The sequence below is a fragment of the Silurus meridionalis genome, chromosome 17, assembly GCF_014805685.1.
Source record: "Silurus meridionalis isolate SWU-2019-XX chromosome 17, ASM1480568v1, whole genome shotgun sequence".
NCBI classification, from domain to species: domain Eukaryota; kingdom Metazoa; phylum Chordata; class Actinopteri; order Siluriformes; family Siluridae; genus Silurus; species Silurus meridionalis.
The window spans coordinates 16,883,280-16,905,653 of record NC_060900.1 but is presented as its reverse complement, the minus strand read 5'-3'; the positions used below and the strand labels follow the sequence as shown (position 1 = coordinate 16,905,653).

The following is a 22,374-nucleotide window of genomic DNA, read 5'->3' as shown; positions in this document are numbered from 1 at the left end:
TTTAAAGCTGTTTTGTTTTGGAAATTCTTTTCATCTTAGTCAATAGTTGGCACTGCATTGTAATTTGGGACCACCAACTGTACAAAACAAAAAATCTATATCCGAGAACCAGAGACACAGTGACCTACATACACCTTGGGTCCAATGTACCAATAGTAATCCAGTTTGCCTAATTGGTAAGAATGCTGAATGGAGCTTTTCTGATGGTAGAACATAAAAATACACCGATAAATGCATTGCTGCTTGTGAGGAAAATCCAGCACTGTAATAGCAAAGATAGCAATTGCAAGTAAATTTAAGATTTAGGCATTTCAAGGGCAATATTTTGATAATATAAATATTATATACTCGGATCAGTAATACACATGCTACTGTAAGGAAGCATACACTGACTTGTGGTAATAAGATGTAATCTTATTGTATTTATGTAATCTCATGTAGTCATTTTGCTTTACTGGAATTCAGAGACCACATCATCTCTGGAACAAAAAAGTTATCCACAATGGTGACTTCAAACACTGGTCATACTCTGTGCCATTCAACCTTCTTTCATCAAAGGCTGTTGCTATTGTGCTCTACTGCAGGGTTCAGTTCAAGTCCACATAAGGAGGTTAAAAAAAAAAGAAAAGAATGAGTGCCATGGCTGTGTGGTGTAGCTATACCACCCCGTTTCTCTGAGATGCTGGACAGGAGCAGCCGGCGCTCCACCCCAGCTCTTTATTGAGCAGCTCATGCTGCTTTTTTCTGGTCTGCCAGTGCTGTGCGAGTGGCTCCAGGAAAAGAGAGACTGATGAGAGCAGGTAACACGCACCAGCTAAGTAGAAGGAGCAGTCGTAGGTTTGGGTGTAATCGTAGAGAAAACCTGAAAGACACGAGTGAAGAGTCAAACATTTGCTGTTCTGGATATTTGGAGAACATCTTTGAGCAGGACTATATTTAACCAGGTTTAATGTACAAAGTAAAAAAAACAAGATTTAATTACAAAGAAAATCTCACTAAAGTGGCATGCAAATCAAAATATAATACAGCGACATCAAATAATTGCTTTCTGTTATGGTGATTGTAATTCTATATGATACACTGGCCAAGCTGAGGCAGCGCTCCCTAGTTGAGGCTCAGGTGTACAGGGTTTGGTTTAGTGTGAATGTAGGGCTAAGGTCAAGGAGTACACTGCCTGCAGGAGAAAGCTGCCATCATTACTGATTGAGGGGCCCAGCATGTCTGCATACCGCCCTAAACCACAGCCAATCACAAAAGCACAGCCGATCCCACTGAGAGTAAAAATAATAATTAAAAAAAGCCACCTGTATGTGTTTTTTTAAAACACAGTGTTTCCTAAGAAATAGAGAACTTAAAAGTGGAGTGATTAAAATGTAATGAATAAAACAACATTATACGATATACTATAACTATATTAAGTTCCTGTAAGCAAAATATTCAGTTTGTTCAATCATTATGAAATGAAGGTAAACATTTGTATCATCCTCGCTTTGAAAAAAAGCAAAAGGTACCAATTTACTTCTTTTTATTATCATGATATGTTGTTGTTTATTGTGATAGGGGGAATGTTATCTGGTGTAATTTTCGTTTTAGTGTTGAACTTAATATTTCTAAACCAAGCACTCGATATGCCTTTTTTCTTCAATTTGTTTGTAGATAGCTGTAGCACACTAACATTTTGATAGCTAGCTAATATTTAAATAGCAAAGCAAAACAAACAGACATACAGACAGCTACCTATGATGTTTAAGATTTCGCTGATTTGACTGTGCTATCAGGAACAGTACGCAACCTTATGACCAGCTGGTACACAGTGACTATTCACAGTACCTTTCGCTTACATACACAATGTTCTCCCATTAAGATCTTAGACTTCACCTACCCAAAAGGAGTGTACATACCCCCATTACAAATAGGGTCTATACAAGCCCCTCCTGAAAAGGGGCCTGTCTAGGGGTGTGTGTACAATTTCTAAGAATTTTGCTGGTGACCGTAAAGGCATGTACCATGCATGTTCGAAGAGAAAATCATGGCCATACAAACAGACAGTTTTCTCGATTTATTTTATGTTTTGCACTCCTACATACATTGAACTATATAAAATGATGGTTCACAAGCTATCAAATGTCCAATTTCAAAGTCAAATTTCGTTTTGTTGCATTAAAAATCCCTGTATTTGCAAACCGGTTCTCCTCATTCTAACATGTTTAACTGGTCACAATTTATTTCACAGTTAAGTGGGTCACTGACTGGAGGTTTGAAGACTACATGTACCGAACATGAAGGCCATGCAACCGAGCAAGTTAACGTGCTGCTAAATAAAGAGAAGTGACATGATCTGCCTAGCAGTCGCAAAAGAAGATATATTTGTTCCCCCTTTGAGAAAGATGACACGTGTGCACAGGTCAGGTGTTAAAGTGGTACTTCCTAAGTCTGATAAAATGAAATTTTTGACTGTTCTGAATGAAATTAAGACATTTTTCACTATTTTATCTACAATTATAAAAAAAGTACCTACCTGCCAGTGGAGGACCGGTTAGACAGCCGAGTCCCACAAAGAACATAGAAAAGCCCATAGAGTTGTTCAGTTTTTCTGATCCTACCAAGTCAACCTGGAAGAGAAGTGTGTAATGGGGATAGTTACTTAAATGTAACATAGTGGTAGTACCTGGCCCATATCGCATTTTACACACACATAAAAAAACAACATAGGGTGTCTTAGGAACAAGGTGAGCCAGAGCTGCCAGAACAGCTTCAATGTGCCATACAGAATCTGTACTATCTACACTGTACTGAATAGATATACAACGTTCTTTCAAAATGTCAAATACACACACCCTTTTTTAGGGAAAAAATGGAGCGAAACTCTGCTAGAAGATAACCACAGATTAAGAGAAGCAAAATATTTTTCCTTTTAATGTGTCTCCTGTCTCTAGTTCCAAATGTTCTTTTCAGTGGGTCTGTTTGGATTGTGTCCAATAAGATAAAATGTCATACAGTGTCGTGATGCAAGGTTCACAAAGTTCAAAAACTAGGAATTACCACTACAACAATTATCAAACTTCAATATTCCTTTTTTCCCTTTGTCCTTTTTTTCCCCATTTTCCCTTTGTTTGAAACTTTTACATATTTAAATGTATTGTACATGTGTGTATCATTGTTTGGGTTGATTTGTTTTATATATACAGTACAGACCAAAAGTTTGGACACACCTTCTCATTCAAAGAGTTTTCTTTATTTTCATGACTATGAAAATTGTAGATTCACACTGAAGGCATCAAAACTATGAATTAACACATGAGGAATTATATACATAACAAAAAAGTGTGAAACAACTGAAAATATGTCATATTGTGGTTCTTCAAAGTAGCCACCTTTTGCTTTGATTACTGCTTTGCACACTCTTGGCATTCTCTTGATGCCTACTTTGAAGAACCTACAATATCACATATTTTCAGTTCACTTTTTCGTTATGTATATAATTTCACGTGTTCATTCATAGTTTTGATGCCTTCAGTGTGACTCTACAATTTTCATAGTCATGAAAATAAAGAAAACTTTTTGAATGAGCAGGTGTGTCCAAACTTTTGGTCTGTACTGTATATATAATATATATAAACTTTTGGTCTGTACTGTATATATATATATATATATATATATATATATATATATATATATACACACACACACACAAAATATAAACACTTCCCTCTGTTCAAAACTTTTTCTTATGAGCAAAACACGTTTTAACATCAAAGAAAAGGAGAAAACAGTTTCCTTTTTTTTCTGTCACAAATAAACCCTTATTTAGTGAAAAGTAAAAAGATAGCAATGTCATTGTTCCTGATCTTTTCTTTTAAACAGGCATGTTCAGGACCTCTTTTGTCATTTGCATAAGGATCACTATAAACATAGAAACATACTCTTTGTCTGATGCATAGTAACTAGTTCAGCTAGTCCCCATGTCATTTCAGAACATCATTATAAAACATAATTGGGTCTGTAAACAAGTGGCAGTTTTTTTCCTATATGCTGTTGCCAAAGGGGTTTCAAGATAACGTCACCCAAACCCCTATCATGGACTTCCTGCTAAATATGTTCATAACTGTTCATTGACATACAAAGCTATACAAGCCACATCTGAGCTACTTGCTGGTAACTGTCCTCCACACACCATACTCTCTTAGTTTGCTTGGCTTTGTCTGGTCTGTAAGTTTTAAGACAAAGAAAACCTTAATAGGGGCAGGCTCTTCATTCAGAGCCATTTTATGGAATCAACTTTAGTAACAATTCAAAAGCTTAAATGCATAATAGATTACTGAAGATCTGCACCAGATTTACAAGTGGCTGTTTTTTATTTATTTATTCAATTTGTTTATTTTTACATGCATTTGTTATTCTTTCATTTTATTTACTTTCATGTACTTCTTTAAATTGCTGCAAGGCCAAGATCTACCAGGTGATGTGATACAAGATATGTTAAGTAAGCGGATTGTAAACTGTGCTTTGTGAAAAAAGAAAATAAATCAATAGGAGCTACTACTGCATCTTTCATCACCTGATGAAACATACCACCCAAATTTTAGCAACAGATGCTTATTGCTAGCACATTACAGCAGCATCCAGCACCACGGAAAACATTAGCTATTTAAACACCACTTGCCCTGTATGTTGTTCTGTACCATCAGTCACTTATGATGAAACAAGATAACTAACATATTTAGCTAATGAATGTCTCTAGTTTCATTGAAAAGCAATAAGCTAAACTGTAAAAATTGACCCTAGTTTTCATGGTCACTATATTAAGATAAGTATTGGTATCAATAGCATATCAGTTAATTAGTTCATGAATTCCTCATTATTTAATTGTAAAATAGAGTATTACTATAATAGAAACCTTATATTCTGTAGGTTAATAGAATTAGGTACTGTGAGCTGTTCTCTCTCTGCAAAATAAAGTGTTTAATCTCTAAGTGTTTACTACTCACCAGGACTGGCAGGAGCAGAGCCATGTATCCTCCACAGAAGATGGCAAAGAACACAGCATAGATCATGAGCTGCATATAGGAGGTGGCGAGAGGAGAGAGCAGGTTCACTATACCACACAGAATCAGATAAGCCTTGTGGTAGTGGTATTTGTGCAGAAGGTTCCTGTCTGTCACCCAGCCAGAGGCCAGCTGAGCCACTGTTTCTGTTATACCTGTGTGAAACAAGAACCCTATCATCACATTCTCACACTGCATCTGCAAACAACTTCAGTAACATTTAGTTGTGTGAGTTCGAGAACAGTGTTACTGGTGTCACCTACATGAACCATGACAGTGACAGTAATGTTGAGCAGTATTATTTTTTATTTGATTTAAACAAAAAGAGTAAACTATTAAATATCAATAGTAAACTATTAAACAGTATTAGTAATTTATTTGATTTAAATTGTATGTCAGCTGTTAAAAATTTAACATGCATTGAAAACTGTCATTTGGCCTTTTTTAATTTTTAGATGGCTGTGTGTATGTTAAACAACTTACTGTGTATTTATGTACTACATTTACTTTTATGTCATTATTCATGCCATTACACATTTGAAGGGCCCAACATCCTTGAATTTGTTATAAATAAATAAAAAGAACTGAAATAAAATATGTTTTTAGTAACATGGTTTGTGGGTCTGTGCTACAGCAGCGTAATCAACTGGGTCTGGAAAAGTCTTTGTACTGCAGAGATCAATAAAGCTGCAAAATTATTATGGATCAAGGATACTGATCACATCAGTCACTGCACACTAGATGCAAATGAGTTTGAGCACTGCATTATAGATCTTTTGAAGTTAGTGAAAATAATAATGCATAAAAAAGCATTATTTAAAAAAAAAATACATGCAATGATTTTAAACCGAACCACACATGCAAACTTTAACCTAAGTAGTTATTATTAGGCCAAAAGAATGTGGAAAACCTGTCAAACAGTACTGAATAGACATGCAGGTCAATAAGGTTAACTATAAAATGTAGGCCACTCAATGCAGTGGCACTATTTCAACACACACAGTGATATTCTCTGCGTGGTCAGACATGAAGGGAAACAGCTGGACATTGTTTGTCTGTCCTCACTACACCACACCACCACAGGCTTTATCCTGGTGTGCCCCTACTTGAGCACAGAGACATTTGGGGATATGCTTGTGTGTTTAAGGCACAGCAGGTCCAATGAAACTCACAGCTGTCTTCATCATGTACTAGAAAATTACACTTCAATAGCAAGGAACCAAGTAAAATCCCTTTTATCACATTTTAAATCCCCGTACCACTCTGCTATCCCACAATTAATGGTCTATTATACAGTAGGCTCAATTCAGCGATCAATTCAAGAGCATGGGTGTTTGTGTTTCATCGAGTTACCTAAACAACCATTGTAAATGAGGGAATGCAGTGTCCCTACTACATAAAAAAAAGGGACAATAAACTCATGCTGGGGACGATAGACCAAATGCATGCCCAATTTCCCAGTCCACTCATTAAGAGCAGAAGTGGTTTTGGCTACGCTCCTCTCCTGCTATTATTCCCCAGTGCTCCCCAGTACAATGTCTGCCACTTTAAAGGCAGTTGTGGAATTGGGAAGCCCTGCTTAGCGTTGCTTAGCGACTTCCCTGGCTCAGTGTCACAAAGTGGCCCACGATGAGGAGATACTTTTAGTGCCCCAACTCACACTCACTCTCTCAGGCTGTCCTACATGAAAAAGCTCAGAATCAAGGTTGAATAGCTTTGCTATGAGAATTTCATCTATATGAGACTGGCTTACTTTTAATTATTAAAGCAACCGTTTCGATGCTTTGGTTACATGGACAGTCAAGACAATATTTGACTCTATTCATTGTTTATTTTTTTTAACCCAGTCTGACTCAGATATTTGAAAGTACACTTTGTATTTTTTTATGACCATACATATTCTCTCACCTGTGTTTTGGGCACTAAATCTGGCAGCTTCACATGATCTGGCATTTGTTTTGGTGACAAAATAAAGAAATAACTGATTACAGGTGCCTCTCAATAAATTAGAATGTCATGGAAAAGTTCATTTATTTCAGTAATGCAACTCAAATTGTGAAACTTGTGTATAAAATAAATTCAATCCACAAAGACTGAATACATTTTTTTTGTGAATTGTTGACCTTCTGGAAAGTATGTTAATTTACTGTATATGTACTCTACTTGGTAGGGGCTCCTTTTGCTTTAATTACTGCCTCAATTCAGTGTGGCATGGAGGTGATCAGTCTGTGGCACTGCTGAGGGGGTATGGAAGCCCAGGTTTGTTTGGCAGTGGCCTTCAGCTCATCTGCATTTTTTGGTCTCTTGTTTCTCATTTTCCTCTTGACAATTCAGGTCTGGTGAGTTTGCTGGAAAGTCAAGCACACCAACACCATGGCTATTTAACCAACTTTTGGTGTGGGCAGGTGCCAAATCCTGCTGGAAATTTAAATCAGCATCTTTAAAAAGCTGGTCAGCAGAATGAAGCATTAAGTGCTCTAAAATTTCTTGGTAAATGGGTGCAGTGACATTGGTTTTTGAAAAACACAGTGGACCAACACCAGCAGATGACATTGCACCCAAATCATCACAGACAGTTGAAACTTGACACTGGACTTCACCCTTTCCCAAGAATCTAGGACCTTGGTTTCCAAATGAAATATAAAACTTGCTCTCATCTGAAAAGAGGACTTTGGACCACTGGGCAACAGTCCAGTTCTTCTTCTCTATAGCCCAGGTAAGACGCCTCTGACGTTGTCTGTGGTTCAGGAGTGGTTTAAAATACGACTGTTGCCAAATTCCTTGACACGTCCTTGACACGTCTGTGTGTGGTGGCTTTCATGCCTTGACCCCAGCCTCAGTCTATTCCTTGTGATGTTCACCCAAATTCTTAAATCAATTTTGCTCGACAAGCCTCTCAAAGCTGCGGTTCTCTCGGTTGGTTGTGCATCTTTTTCATCCACACTTTTTTCTTCCACTAAACTTTCTGTTAACATGCTTGGATACAGCACTCTGTGAACAGCAGCTTCTTTGGCAATGAATGTTTGTGGCTTACCCTCCTTGTGAAGGGTGTCAATAACTGTCTTCTGGACAACTGTCTGATCAGCAGTCCTCCCCATGATTGTGTAGCCTAGTGAACCAAACTGAGAGACCATTTTGAAGGCTCAGGGAAACTTTGCAGGTGTTTTGAGTTGATTAGCTGATGGCATGTCTAATTTAAATTTAAACATATTCTATTTTTTTAAGAATTGTGAATTTGTGGGTTTTTGTTAAATGTGGGCCAAAATCATGACAATTAAAAGTACCAAAGACTTCAACTACTTCAGTCTGTGTGCACTGAATTGATTTTATATACGAGTTTCACAGTTTGAGTTGAATTACTGAAATAAATGAACGTTCCCATGACATTCTAATTTATTGAGATGCACCTGTACTTTCCTATAGGTGGGGGGTATATTGTTGGATAGTTTGGGACTAATGAGGAGAAAGTGGCTGCAAATAAATTTAAAGTTATTCTTTCTGGTAAATGTATTTTACGATCAAACATTTCTATCCTGGTGCGATTCCTATGCACACAGCATGATGTCTGATCAAATAAATATATATTCCCCAACTGAACACTTGAAGACATTTTTTTAAAAAGATGTATTAGATACCATTCCTCATCACATCAACAGTGGTAGTGTGCTCATTCATACAATTCTGGAGACTTTGAGAACCTCTGATGATTGGCCAGTGCCTTACTAGTATAGATTGTGTTGTTTTCTTTTAATTTGTCACTCAGTGCAGAATCAGTGTCAGTGCAAATTAAAATAACAAACAACATATATTGGACACAATTGTTTTCTTTCTGATGTAGTCTCATCATTGGGATCATTCTGAGCCTAACAGCTCTGGCCAATAAAGTTAATAAAGTTAATCTTTAATAAAGTTAATCTTCTATATAAGATTCATTCCATAACCCTGCAGATACGCAGTAGCCTACAAATTTTTAATGTATCGATGTTGTCATGGAGGCTTTTTGCATCTACATTCAAATATGGCTCAGTGCAAAGTATAGTAACAAACATGACTCTAACTACACCCCAAAGATGAAATTTAGCCCTTCAGATGACCCCTATGTAGCTGTCCCAGTTTGTACACTTGACTCATCACTTGCACAATAAAATGTTGTGACTTACCCCACGACAGCCATAAAATAAGAAAATCTATTAAATTTCCCCATTGACTGACTGGAAAAATCATTCCTACAGCAGCAAATGATATACCGGTAACACGATTCTAAAATTACAAAGAGGCTGAGAACCAGGATAAATTTTCTGATACTCACCTGCCACAGATATGATAAAAGATGCATCCATGGGGTCAATGCCCAAAGTCCTGGCTCTTGCTGACAAGTGGAAGTAGGGGATAAAGTAGGCTAACTGACTGAAGACAAGTGACCAAGTATATATACAAAAAAAAGGATTTTTCAAGAGTGAGAAGTCCAAGACCTTGGCTTTTTTTGTTGGAGTCTTCTCCTGTATAAAGGAATTCATAGTCAATTTGCCATTTGTCTGTGGACAAACCTTTACTGGGCAATTGTCCAATTTAGTGCCACCATTCTGGACCAGGTTTGTTAGCTCCACAGTTTGGTAGTTTCTCTGTGCAAGAGACATGTTCTCAATGATAAGTGTTTCTCTGTGAAAGGAAGGAGATTCTGTTTTGGCGATGCCATTAGACATGACTGGAGTCACATTTTGACCGTTCTCAAGTGGTTTCTTCTCCGTCTGTGTGAGAGAAGCCGGCAGATCTCTGCTGAGGCTGGGAGAAGAAGGCTGAGGAAAGGCAACAGGCTGGATTTGGATGGGCCGCAGCAGCATTGCAGAAGCCACCAGGTTCAACATCAGACCACCCAAAATCAACAGAGCTCCTGCACAGACAAACAGATGAGTTCAATAATCTTGGTCTGTGACAGGTTGTTGACCATTTATTACTGCCTTTCTGTTTTTTCTGTTTTGAGTTGAAATTTTTCTCAAAACAGTTTTTCAAAGACTTCTCTAAAATAAAAAATATATTTACCTTGCCATGCATACTGATCCAAAAGCAGCTGTGTGAAGGGTGCCAGCGCAAAGGTCAAGCCCATGCCAGAACGACCAATGGAGTACGCAGTGGCTAACCTCTTACGGAAATAAGTTGCTATCACGACAGATGAGGCTTGGTACAGCAGGGCAAAGCCAAGGCCTGAAGAAAAAGTGTTTAAGACATGATTACATTTTTATATTATTTTATAAACATAAAAGAGCTAAGTGATTTATCTAATCAACTAAAAATAAAATATCATCTAGTATAATAGCATCTAATTATGTAATGTTTACATATGTTCATATACTCATTTTCCAAACATCAGCTGTGCTGTACTTATTTTTTGCCAAGAGAAAATTATGCCAAGAGAACTAAAACTCACCCACCACCAGCCCCATGCTGATGTACAAGTAGATGATACTGTTAGCAAAAATGCTGATAAGAAAGCCTGCAGTAACCAGTATAGATCCTGTGATGGAAGTGATTCTGTTCCCCAGCTTAGCACAGGCTACAGAAGCCAAAGGACCTGATGGTACAGGGACAACACTATTTGGAGGTATGCAAAGACAGGGTAAAGAAATTAAGAAAATGCACGCTACAGATCCAGGTTGCTAGCATCGTATTTACAGTTGGTAAGCCATTTCAGGGGTGCGACTTTTCAGTTCCAACATCTACACAAGGAACTGTACCTTGTCATTCTTTCAAGGCTATGCAACCCTCATATTCTTCTCTGAGTTCCTGGATGCAGTGAGTGCTACAGAAATAGGTGGAACTGTTTGGCCGCATGTAAGGGATGGTTGTTATAGGGACAGCAGGTCTACCTCCTGAGAGTCTGATGCTGGACATGATGGAGCCGATCCAGCTGATGCTCTCGGACGAGCCACCGAACTCGTCCTGCAGCACAACGAAGAAGATCCCAAAAGACTTCAAGGTCCCCATCACCAGCACGTTCACCTGGTGGACATCAAACAGCACCAGTCAAAATGTCAGCATTACTGTATTAAGAGATCAATAGAATTCTAAATCTTAGAGATCAAAGATCATCAAATGATCATCACGCAAGTCTGCAAGTTGTTGCAAAAGAACAGCAGTCTTGACATAGGTACTGATGTTGAAGACACACCAGAAAGCAGTGCAGAACTACCATCCAGCCCCATCCTCCATCTGGTGGCTCCACGTAACACATCTTCTCTTCTTTCTTGGCAGCTTGGACCTTCTTCTCATACTGCATGAGTTTAGCAGCTTTCCCCTCACTGAAAATACAGTAATGCTCATTTAAATTTAACATCGAGTAATAAGCAATCACTGGACATATGACTTTACATTTGTGTCTAGTAACAACAGTTTCTGTTCAGAATGTCTGTGAAGAGCTCTGTGCTTGTTTAAACATAGCTGCCTTGATGTAATACAGCCTCGAATGTAATCAATACCAATAAAAAAAACAATGTAAATGTAAAAAACCAAATTGTAAAGCTATCTTAAAAAATTATTCTCAAATGTTTAAACATTAAATCACCTTCATAAATCATTGAATGTAATTTAGAAAATCAGTCAAATGCAGTTAAATGCGAATCATTGACAAAAATTGTGCAGAATGTTACAAATATTAAAGTGAATGCACAGTTTAAAAACCAGTAAAACAAATTTGGACACACCTAATTAAATGTTTTTACTTTATTTTAATTGTTCTTAACATTGTATACTAATCCTAAAGAAATGTAAATTATGACAGAACAAATATTGAATTAGGTTTGTCAACATAAATGTCTTAAGTAACCCAGAATATATTTGATACTTTTGATTATTTAAAGTAGCCACCTTTTGCTTTGATGATAGCTTTGCACACTTTTGGCATTCTCTCAGGCAGTCAGAAAACCATCTCATTCGGTCAGGTGATTGTGGCAGCTATTCTTATTTGATCCAGCACTCTATCACTCTCCTTATTGGTCAAATAGTTCTTACATAACCTGGAGGTGTGTCTGGGGTCATTGTTCAGTTGAAAAAAAGTCATGGTCCCACTAAGTGCAAGGTAGCTCTTGTAAAATATAAAAATATATTCTGGCTTTTTTTTTTACACTTTTTTGTTTATTACATAATTCCATACGTATTCACTTTTCAGTTTAAATGTCTTCAGTATCAATTTACAATGTTAAAAATAATAAAAACCCACAAAAGGAAAAGGTGTGTCCAATGTTCTAACTGGTAGTGTATGTTAGTTGGCATAAATGTTAACAAACTGAACATATATCTGACTATGTCAAGTCAATATTCCTACTTTCCACTGTTTACTGCTATGAGGCTGCTGCTTGGTGCAGTCCTCATCAATGTTTAATCTTTGTCCTTCTCAGATTGCACTAGGTCACCATTAATCTTTAGCATCTTTATGTTTGGAAGTTAAAAGCTGAGATGAGAAAAGAATGCTTCTGTGCACTTTCTAGAAACTGTGCACATTTCATTTATATTTCTTTTAAAGCTATTAACCATAATAATAATAATAATGCATCTTTTGCAGGAGTTAAATGAACCTGGCTTTGACATATTCACATTGTTAAGCATCATGTGCAGTCTGGATGCACAGTGATGAGTCAATACAATTGTTTAAAAATACCAAATACCAAACAGTATGCAAAAAATATTTATATTTAATTATTTTACATTACATTCCAACTGTTTACTACATTATCCTGAAAGCATATTCACAGAATTTCTTTACAATTTTAATAAATCCATTGGAATTACAAAATATTTAGTTATTAAGTTGCCTCATAACTTTGTGATTTTTGGATATCAAGCTGTAAATGTGACTTAATAATGTAAATGAACTTTTCTTTGACTGAAAAGCAGGTCATAAAAGAGTAAAATAATAGAATTTGCATAACACTAAGGAAGTCAGTAGGCAAAGGGACTAATGGGGTGAATTGCAACATTTCAGCAATAAACCTTCCTAAAACTATTCTATCAATGTTTATTTTGGACATTTATTTTCCAGTCTTGACAGAAAGATTAACAGTTTACGATCATATTGCGGTAATAAAGACTTTAATGCTGTCTTCGTTTTGAGTTTATTGTCTTTTTGTTTCTTAAGTATAAGAAAGAGGCTCAAGATGTGAGAAAAAAGGTATCCTTCAAGACCCCAGGAAAAAAAAACACTGAAAGAGCAGGAGCTTTTTACTCTCAAGTGGATGGGAGCAGGTAATCAGGCATGATGCTTACAAGACCCAAATTTGCCCATACTGGATGAGGCATGGTGCTTAGGAAAATAACCTGTATAGTTAGAGGTGTTAAACTGCTATTTAAAACACATAAATTAAGAAAAGACAGGTTTAATTTCTCTCTCTAAACAGGCAGAATTTCGTTAGTGCATCTTAAAGCTAATGTCCTTTTGTTTAGAGTTGTAAGAATTGTAACTGTAACTTCTTGTATCATTAATACTTGCATTGTTTTTTAACTAGCAATGGCAAAGCTGTAGACTCAATTCAGCTTAAATTTTCACTGCCAGTATGCAGTAAACAAAAACTACTGAGAAGAAAAGCTTAAAGGCCTAGCCCAAATCTGTCAAAAATTACTTAGGGGATTAGAGATTAATGAATTGTAACTGTGTTGCAATAAATTGTTGTTTTTTTCTTTTTTTTACATGTTCTACTCAAAGACTGCCACAAAGTGTGTGTGTGTGTGTGTGTGTGTGTGTGTGTGTGTGTGTGTGTGTGTGTGCGCATGTGTGTGTGTTGAGTTCAGTTCAGTGACTTGACTCAACAGACAGATTCACTCATCGGCCAATTATCGGTATCTGCAAGCGCATGCATGTGAATAATGCTTTCCACTGAATGTGTTACACTGTCCCTTGACCCAGGACAAGCAACAGTTAATATATGTATATAAAATATATATATATATGCCTTCATGTATACCACAGGAAGCTTGTGGTAATCTTCACTCTGCCACCCTGCACTGCAAGCTGTTATATGTTTGTTAAAACCAAAAAGCATGGAAATTGGGTAAGAGTAACTATATTAAAACAGAGAACAAAAAGGAAAACTCAATTCTAAACACTGTTTAAAAACAAATTCATTCTAGATCATGTCAATATTCATGGAAATCTTTTTGTGCTGTCTGTGGATTGCTCTTTAATGATAGAGCTCTTTAGGACTCGATGATACATAGGCATGTACAGTATATGTCCCTGACTATCAGTTGTGAGAATGTCATGGACCTGGATATTTCTAATATTACTTAAGTCATAAAATGATGTTCATATAGACATTACTTAAGTAGTTGCTAAAACTTCACAGAGAGAGATATTAAAACATTATCTAAAATACTAAAATTAGAATATAAGATTTTCTCTGAATTGTTCTGTAAGATGCTGCACCTCCTCCCTGCATAATGACTCATTATAGTTGCTCCTAAAGCCCAGGCTCAGGTTGCTTATAAATTGTTGTGGGATTGTGCTGAAGGCTGAAGTTTATGTATGAATACCATCCTTACATTAAGTAACTGGGTTTTTTTTTTTATGTAGTGTTCTCTGCCTAGTGGCTAGGGTGGTAGTCATGCTGGACTGGGTAGAGTATAGTAGGAAGACTTCTCTTTATGTGTTTCATGACTTGTCTGTTATAACATATGTCAGCTGTTCAGCACTTCCTAAGCACCCAGCCAGGTGTGTTGTCAGAACCACCAAGTTTCCAATCGTCAACTCGACAGAGTCTGTGATGGCAAGTGGTGGTCTTCCCTGTTTACATGTTATTCTATGCTTAAAATTTTGCATGTAAATTGTTCAGTTCATCCAGAAGTGAAGCATCACCATCATAGATACGTGATATATTTTTTTAATCTGTGACATCTTAGATACTTAGCCAATAGGCTTTACGTTTAGAAAAGTGACTTTGGATTCTTTGTGCATAGTTGCCTTTTTCTTCTTTGATAGCTTGGGAATCATTGCAGTTATTATCTGGGGTGTTCAGTAGCGCACACACTGCAGTCATTCATGGTTTCTTATTTGTACAATTGATTTTGAGCTTAAAAAGTCACATCAGCAATGCACTTTCTAATGTTAAAGTAATTTACGCCACGTATTAGATTAAATCTTTTGTGTAGTTTTATCCAGCAGCATATCTGAATGATGTCCAAGCCTGTGTGATTAAAAAAGTCCTGGGTTGCTGAGACAGCTCCCTTAGACCAGGTTCTTAGATGTTTTAGAATCACTTATGCTGAAATTAGCATAACAGTAAGATGGTCTGTGCAGGCAAGTTGAAGCAAGTGTACAAACTTGTAAACAAGGCTTAGTGTGTTTGTTACAAAGGTTAAAAAATCAACATGACTGAAATTCTGGCATCACTCATTTAATCTTCATATAAAGTCCCCACTGACAATTAATTTTTTTTTTTTTTTAACTGTCTTTAGATTACTGAATGCTCGATTTTATTAAGAGCTTCCTTTGCAGTAGCACCAAGTGGAATGTACAACACAATAACACGCAAGGGGTAATTGTACCACTGGTATTTTACAGTCACAAACTCAACTAGCAATGCACAGTTATTCAAGACTTGTGCTTGCACCACTCATTGTTAAACCACTCGCTGTAAATACACAGCCCCCAATGGTAAAATCTTACCAAACAATGCTGTTTAGATTGCAATACTGACAAATGTATATTATGCTACAACTACTATACTATATCATAAATACTATAATTGTATGAATGTTCCAGTAACTGTCTAAAGAAGTTCCATGAAGTTTGTGTCATGGGTCCTTACTTGAACCAGAAAGAAAATATTACACCCATTTTATCTGCAATAAATTGGCCCCCAGGAAAAAGATCACACTGAATATAAAATACTACTAATGACCTTAAGGTAAATTATCAGATTATTTGATTTGTTAAAATATTGAATTGTATTATATAATAACATAATATTTTTTACTATTTACTATTACACAAATACGTTTTTTTGCAATGAAATTTATAAAAAATATAAAAAAAAATAATGATAATTTATAAAAAAAATACAAATAAATAAATAAATATATATATATATATATATATATATATATATATATAAAATTAATAATTATTTTTATTTTTTTATTATTATTATTATTATTATTATTATTTTATATTTTTAATGTAATAAAGTTGAGATTAATCTTTCATCTGATAATCACTTACAGGTTTCACTCAATAACTTTAAAACTACAAGATTTTCTTCAACTACCACATAGTACTTGCATTTGTAAAAGTATATTTAAATGTAAACTACTGAATACTGCTTATATGATCTCATAGACTTAACCCAGAGAACTGAACAATTTTGTTTACAATTGATTAAGATCTATATTGAAACAGGCCCTATTAACAAATCAAACTCTGATATCACATAGTGCACTCTTAGATCAAGTAAATGCAACATGCACAATCAATAATTGTTCACTCAGTTACCATTTTTTTTGCTCTTGCTAAATGACTGAACTCTTTGACTGTCTTTAAGCCAAGACAAATATGTACACACACATATGTACACACATATGTACACACATATGTACACACACACACATACATACACACACATATATACATATGTGTGTACAGTGTTAGCAACTTTACCTGTTGTGTTCTTTAGGCAGCATATTTGGTGATTTGATGTGGGAGAAATGAGGAAACTTCAAGGAGCCTATTCTCTTAATGTCATCCCTTAAAATATCTTGGCTGGAACGCCTTAGTCTTGTTTTCCCTAAACAACAGAAAATGGTAAAAAAAAAAAAAAAAAAAAAAAAGAAAGAATGAATGAAAGAACAAGCTTAATCTGTCTCATTATTCTTATACAATCTATAGGTGTTAGGTGAACTTTGTGTGTTTCAAAAGAATTTTTGTGAAAAATCTTTACAAGGGTCATTTCTGTACACACAAAGTGACTGTCACAGGTATCTAATCAGCAAAAAACCTGATTTGATGATTTTTTTTTAGCTTTTGATGATTTTCACCTGTTTTTCATCCCTCCTTGTATAAAAACCATTACAATCTTAGATGCCAGTGATTAAAACAAATTTCCTCCAGTAAGGCCAATGTGGATCAGAACAAAATCATGGCTTACCTACTTTCTAGACCATCCACTTGCAGTACGAATCTCTTAGCTAAAATGACCAAAGAGCATTTTTTAATTTATAAATTCAAAAATTGGTGCACTCTGAACTTCCTTTTATATCTACCCCTTTGTTGTTGTAGCACTATATAGTTGATGTGTTTACATATTCAAATATTATAGCTGATATGCAGTGAGCAAGGCTAAAACAAGACTGCACTAGCATGCAGTCATCCCAGTGCTGCAGTGAAATGCAGACTGTATGTCCATGCTGCGGTAAATCAAGGCTTTCCAGAGGGAGGGAGGGAGGTAGGGAGGGAGGGAGGGAAGAGAGCAAGGGGGCAAAGGAGGAAGGAGGTGGAGCAGGAGGTTGTGCTACAGTGTTAGGAGAGATGCCTTCTCTTATCTCTTTGCTGCACTGATGCCTGTGTGTTGTGTTGTGTTTTTTTTAGGTTTATGATTTTTTTGATTTTGGGGACAGGAAGTGAAAACCTTTCCATCAGTATTATCTTGAATGTAGAATTGAACTCAAGTCAAGTCAAGTCAAGTTTATTTGTATAGCGCTTTTCACAACAGACATTGTCTCAAAGCAGCTTTACACAAATCAACAGTGATGGTGAATGGTGTGCATTTGTCCCTGATGAGCAAGCCGTGGCGACTGTGGCAAGGAAAAACTCCCTTAGATGTTATGAGGAAGAAACCTTGAGAGGAACCAGACTCAAAAGGGGAACCCATCCTCATCTGGGTGACATCAAGAGTTTGATCATAAATCTTTCAACAAACTCCTACATGATATTCACCCCAAAGCCATGCTGAAATGGCTTAGACCAGAAAAAAAGAAAACAAGAATTGGAATAGTTGTCCAGATGGAGAGAAGATAAATGTGCACAGTATCAGCAGTATGCCAAAACTCTGCCTTCCTGCCCCTCAGGCTAGAGTGCAGTTTCTTTGAATAAGAAGTATTTGAACAGAAACAAGTGTCTGCGATCAGATAACAATCTCGTCTGTTCACATGCCATGTATAACTATGTTCATGTCTGGAGTAATGGATTGGGGGATATGCTATGAATGTAAACTGGCTTTATGCCAGACACATACCACTGAGAACTAAAAGCCATCTGAAATAATATGTTTTAAAATTTTCTGGGCACAATGTATAAAACCATAAACGTTTAATTGATACCCGAGCAGCAGGAATCCAAAACAATACAGAATATGATTTTTAAAAATAAATAAATAAATAAAATAGCCCACTGGTCTAATTTATAACTTTTCAATATTGAATAGTTCAATATTTCTGCTTGAAATAACAATTTCATGCCTTAAACTTTGCTTTCATTCCTGAGAGTCCTCAATTTGCAGTTAGTCTTATCAGAAGCCTTTCACACAAGTTGGATTGGTTGACGGACACTTTATTCCTTCCAATAAGGTTAAGATCCATGATCTTGCCACTGTTGCACTAAGCAATCAAATACAGGCAAGATTCCAGCTAATTCATCTTGTCTAAAAATTCCTTGCAAAATTTGGATCAGTGCTTTGGGTAATTTTACTGTAGCAGGATAAATTTGGCTTCAATCAAGTGCTGTACACAGGGTACATGGCCTTTATTCTTCCTATTTCAAAGTTAGATTTGCCCAGTACAAATATTCTATTTTACCAGCACCAGATAGCTGCCAGACTGTCAGCACCACCAGACCATCACATTTCCTCCACCATGCTTGACAGATAACTCCTTCAACATCTTTTCATTGGTTTTCTGCCTTACAAATGTTCTTCTCTGCAAAACAAAAACACTGTTTCTGTCCATGACCCTTTTTCCCAATCATATTCTGTCTAGTTTATTCTTTTTACCCATTCATTTTCATGTTATTGGCCAGTCCCACATATACCTTTTTCTCTTTTTCCAGATTGCCTGAAAATCCAGCATCCCAGAGTTGCCACTGATGAAGATGACACTTGGGTTTTGTGTGTAGTATATAATAAAGCTGCTAGCTGAGGAGGTGCCTGTCTCTTAAACCAGAGCCTCTTTTGTATTTATCCTCCTGCAAAGTTGTGCACCAAGGACTTTATTTTTCTTTTTTTTCCTGAGAGAGCAGGTTTGCTATGTTCTATTAAAGAAGTAGCAATCCACCTTTGTACACCTTTGTATTTTCAGTTTCTGGCCAAATTCTCACACTGAATAGCTTCTGTTCCTCCAAAAACCTCAAGAGGTTTTGGAATGAAGGTTTTACTTTCGCGCATAATTAAACCCATATTTAAGTATCCCAAATATTTTCCTTAAACAGCACAATGATATTTCAGCTTTGATTATATAATTGTAACAGGATTCAACCTTCAACCTTCTAATGACGAATTAACATTTTAATATGCTAATTTATAATTAACTAAAACAATGTATTAGAACATTAGAGTGAAGATAGCTGATAGTGTAGATATTTGTTTACAGATGAGCTTCACAGCTTTAATCGTTATTTACTAAATTAACTGTCTAGATTGAGTCTGATCTAAAAAAAAGTGATTTTCTTTTAAAAACTGTGTGATAATAAAAAATTGTTTTTACAATGCTAGGACTGAAAAGGGATACATTCTGGTACAATGAAAGGTTATACTGATTTCCCTGAGGGTTGTTTCTTTAGATTTTTTTTTTTCATGTGTGTCTTTCTTGGAAATTTAAAATGGAGTGCATTTTCTAAGAAAGACATAAAAAAGTCAAAGGAATGTATAATACTTCTGAAAATTCACAGGAACATAAATCTTACACTAAAACTCTCAAAGGAGCTCTCCAATTGCAGAAGTAGAGAGCGTCTCATCCATTCATTTTCCTTCCTGGTAGGGGTCACGGTGTAGGTGACTGCTATAATTAGAAGTAAATGATCCGAGACAAATATGATGGCCGTGATAGCAATAATAACTCCTGCTCCTAAAGGGAAACATTTATTTGAAAGCATATTCTGTGATGCACTTTGTGTTGTATTCGTTGCTTTAGCATTTTGACAGTATGAAGAAGTTTGTGTTGTTGCTGGGTTTTAGCCCAAAAGGCATTAGCAAATACATCAGCAAGTCCACACTAATGCAAATAAACATTGGTAGCACAGTACTTGAAAGCACAAGAGATCTTAGCCAATGTTTGTGTAATGTTTTTAAAGTGCTGCATATGAAAACATGATCCTCTGAAAAGCAGACAAATGTGCAAAAAGTGATTAATAGGTATAGAATACAAGCATCTTTTCAGTGCTTTTTAATCGCTTGTTCTTCCAATAGTTTCCTGGTAATCACAGCAACACTGGACAGTCATGGGTGTGAACCTCTTTATCTTTTAAGTTTGGAATGACCTTGCGAAAAAGCTCACTCGATAGAGTTCGTCATTTCATCGCTGCAATCTGAGTCAGGTTAGTGGTAATGGAAGTGGTAGCTCTGTGGTAAAGATGTTGGACTTCTGGAGTCTACTGAAAGTAGATAGTTCAAATCCCAGTACAACCAAATTGCCACTACTAGACCCATGAGCAAGGGTTAGTTGTAAGTTACTCTGGATAAGGAAGCCCGCCAAATGCCGTAAATGTAATTTAGCAAGCAAATGTGGGATACTGAAGGTCAAACTTCACATAGATCAGCAAGTTAAAAACAATGTCACACGTCTCCAGCAAATGTGACTGGATATAACGGTTTTTTTTATGCTAACAACACAGAGAATTAAAGTTTTAACAAGAAAAAAAAAGGACAGCGTGTTTTAAAGATGGCGACATCTAGCGTTCAACAAAGAAACCGCGTCTTTTTACTTATTACTAATCCATTTTATTTAAAAAATTTTATATATATATTCTTATAATATTTTATTGTATACAAATATCCCCTTCTTAAAAGTGTTGTTTAAGCTCGTGTTTTATACCTACCTTTTATAGCTTCTGTTGCTCAAATGTATATTAACCGCTGCACTTTAAAGTTTAAACGACATTATTTAGCCCGTTAGCCGGTCACGTGACCGGTCGCAGGGCGCGTATAATTATTGCTGGCTGCTTTGTTTAATTCAGGAAATATCTGTAGAATAGCATTAATTATTGGGAATTTGTCAAGTCATTTTATATGGGCCTGTTTTGGTCAAAGCAACGCTGTGCGTATAATTTATAAGAAAATATTTTATTGATAGTGTTTATTATTTATTTATTGTAGAATTCAAATGTTTCTTTAGCAACCCACATTATTGTAGTATAACTGGGTTAGTACTCTTGAATACACCATGAAGCGCCTGGCTTTGGAGAATTACAGTAAATTCCCCTACGATTTAATAATCCGCTTTGCTACATTTTAAACTTTAGTAACAAAACTAAATTCTTATGAAGGTTAATCGACAACGAATAAGTAGAAGTAAAACCAGCAGTGCGTTACCTTGCTGTGTGAAAGGGCATGAAGGCTTGATGCAGTCAGTGGTAAAGGATAAAGCTGCGCTGAAAACAGGTCTCCTGAGCATCTACAGCTGCGCTCTCCGGTCCGTCCACACACCTCCTCCACACAGGGAACGCTAAACAGTCATATGCATTAACAATATAATGCCTGACCATGGCTGTTTTTTTAATGCCTTCTTTTTCAGCCAGGAGTTAGTCTCAGTTTTACAAGTTTTACAATCTGAAGAACGACTCCACTGATCCAAGTCTCCCAGCGCAGGAGCTCTGGACCACGTGATGAGAACCACGTGACTGGAATCTTGACCAGAAAGGTTCGAGTTGAAACCTCGTGCTGGAGGCCGGCTGTGGATATGCAAAACCAGGGTCTCCCCAGTTTAGTGTGCAGGCCTCCTCATGTTAAATGGAGAGGCACGGGATATGGCAGAGGTTCAGCTTCTGAGAAACCTTTCTCCTAGAGCAAACCTCTCTTCTGGGATCAAGTATTACACTTACCCTTTACTCATGTGAATGAGCATTTATAAAAATAAATAAATAAATAAATAAATAAATAAATAAATAAATAATAATAAAAAAAATTCCACCTGAGAGTTTTTTAAATATGTGTATTCACACGTGGGTAAAGTTATGCCTTGAGGTCAAGTAGACATGTGGCATCACGTGACTATACTTTATGTTTGTGTGTGTGTGTGTGTGTGTGTGTGTGTGTGTGTGTGTGTGTTTTATTTTCATAAAATAAATAAATAAATACATAATTTGTTTAATTAAATGTTTCAGTGTGATTCCAGATCCCTGTGTCTGCGTGCGTTTCCAAAA

The 22,374-nt window shown here is 36.3% G+C and overlaps 1 protein-coding gene across 3 annotated transcripts; it reads right to left on the bottom strand.

Moving 5' to 3' along the window:
- Positions 1–402: 402 nt before the first annotated feature.
- Positions 403–21,812, bottom strand: slc16a4 (solute carrier family 16 member 4). 3 transcript variants are annotated; one of them, XM_046872114.1, is made up of 10 exons: positions 21,545–21,809; positions 16,687–16,813; positions 11,212–11,341; positions 10,910–11,042; positions 10,471–10,614; positions 10,086–10,247; positions 9,355–9,936; positions 4,989–5,200; positions 2,519–2,612; positions 403–862 (listed from the first exon to the last, which is right to left on the bottom strand). In XM_046872114.1, the coding sequence occupies exons 1-10, from the start codon at positions 21,624–21,626 to the stop codon at positions 657–659; spliced, it is 1,872 nt and encodes a 623-aa protein (XP_046728070.1). In that variant the 5' UTR covers positions 21,627–21,809; the 3' UTR covers positions 403–656. The 3 variants fall into 3 exon arrangements, with proteins under 3 accessions (XP_046728070.1, XP_046728071.1, XP_046728072.1); XM_046872115.1 differs by lacking the exon at positions 21,545–21,809 and adding an exon at positions 17,174–17,397; XM_046872116.1 differs by lacking the exon at positions 16,687–16,813 and having other exon boundaries at positions 21,545–21,812.
- Between the last annotated feature and the right edge of the window lie 562 nt (positions 21,813–22,374).

Coding starts and splice junctions, on each gene's coding strand:
- slc16a4 (XM_046872114.1), bottom strand. CDS start 21,626: ATGCTCAGGAGACCTGTTTTCAGCGCAGCTTTATCCTTTACCACTGAC. Junction 16,814..21,544: donor ATGCCCTTTCACACAGCAAG/GTAACGCACTGC, acceptor TCTGTTGTTTAG/GGAAAACAAGACTAAGGCGT. Junction 2,613..4,988: donor CTCTGCTCCTGCCAGTCCTG/GTGAGTAGTAAA, acceptor CTTCTCTTCCAG/GTTGACTTGGTAGGATCAGA.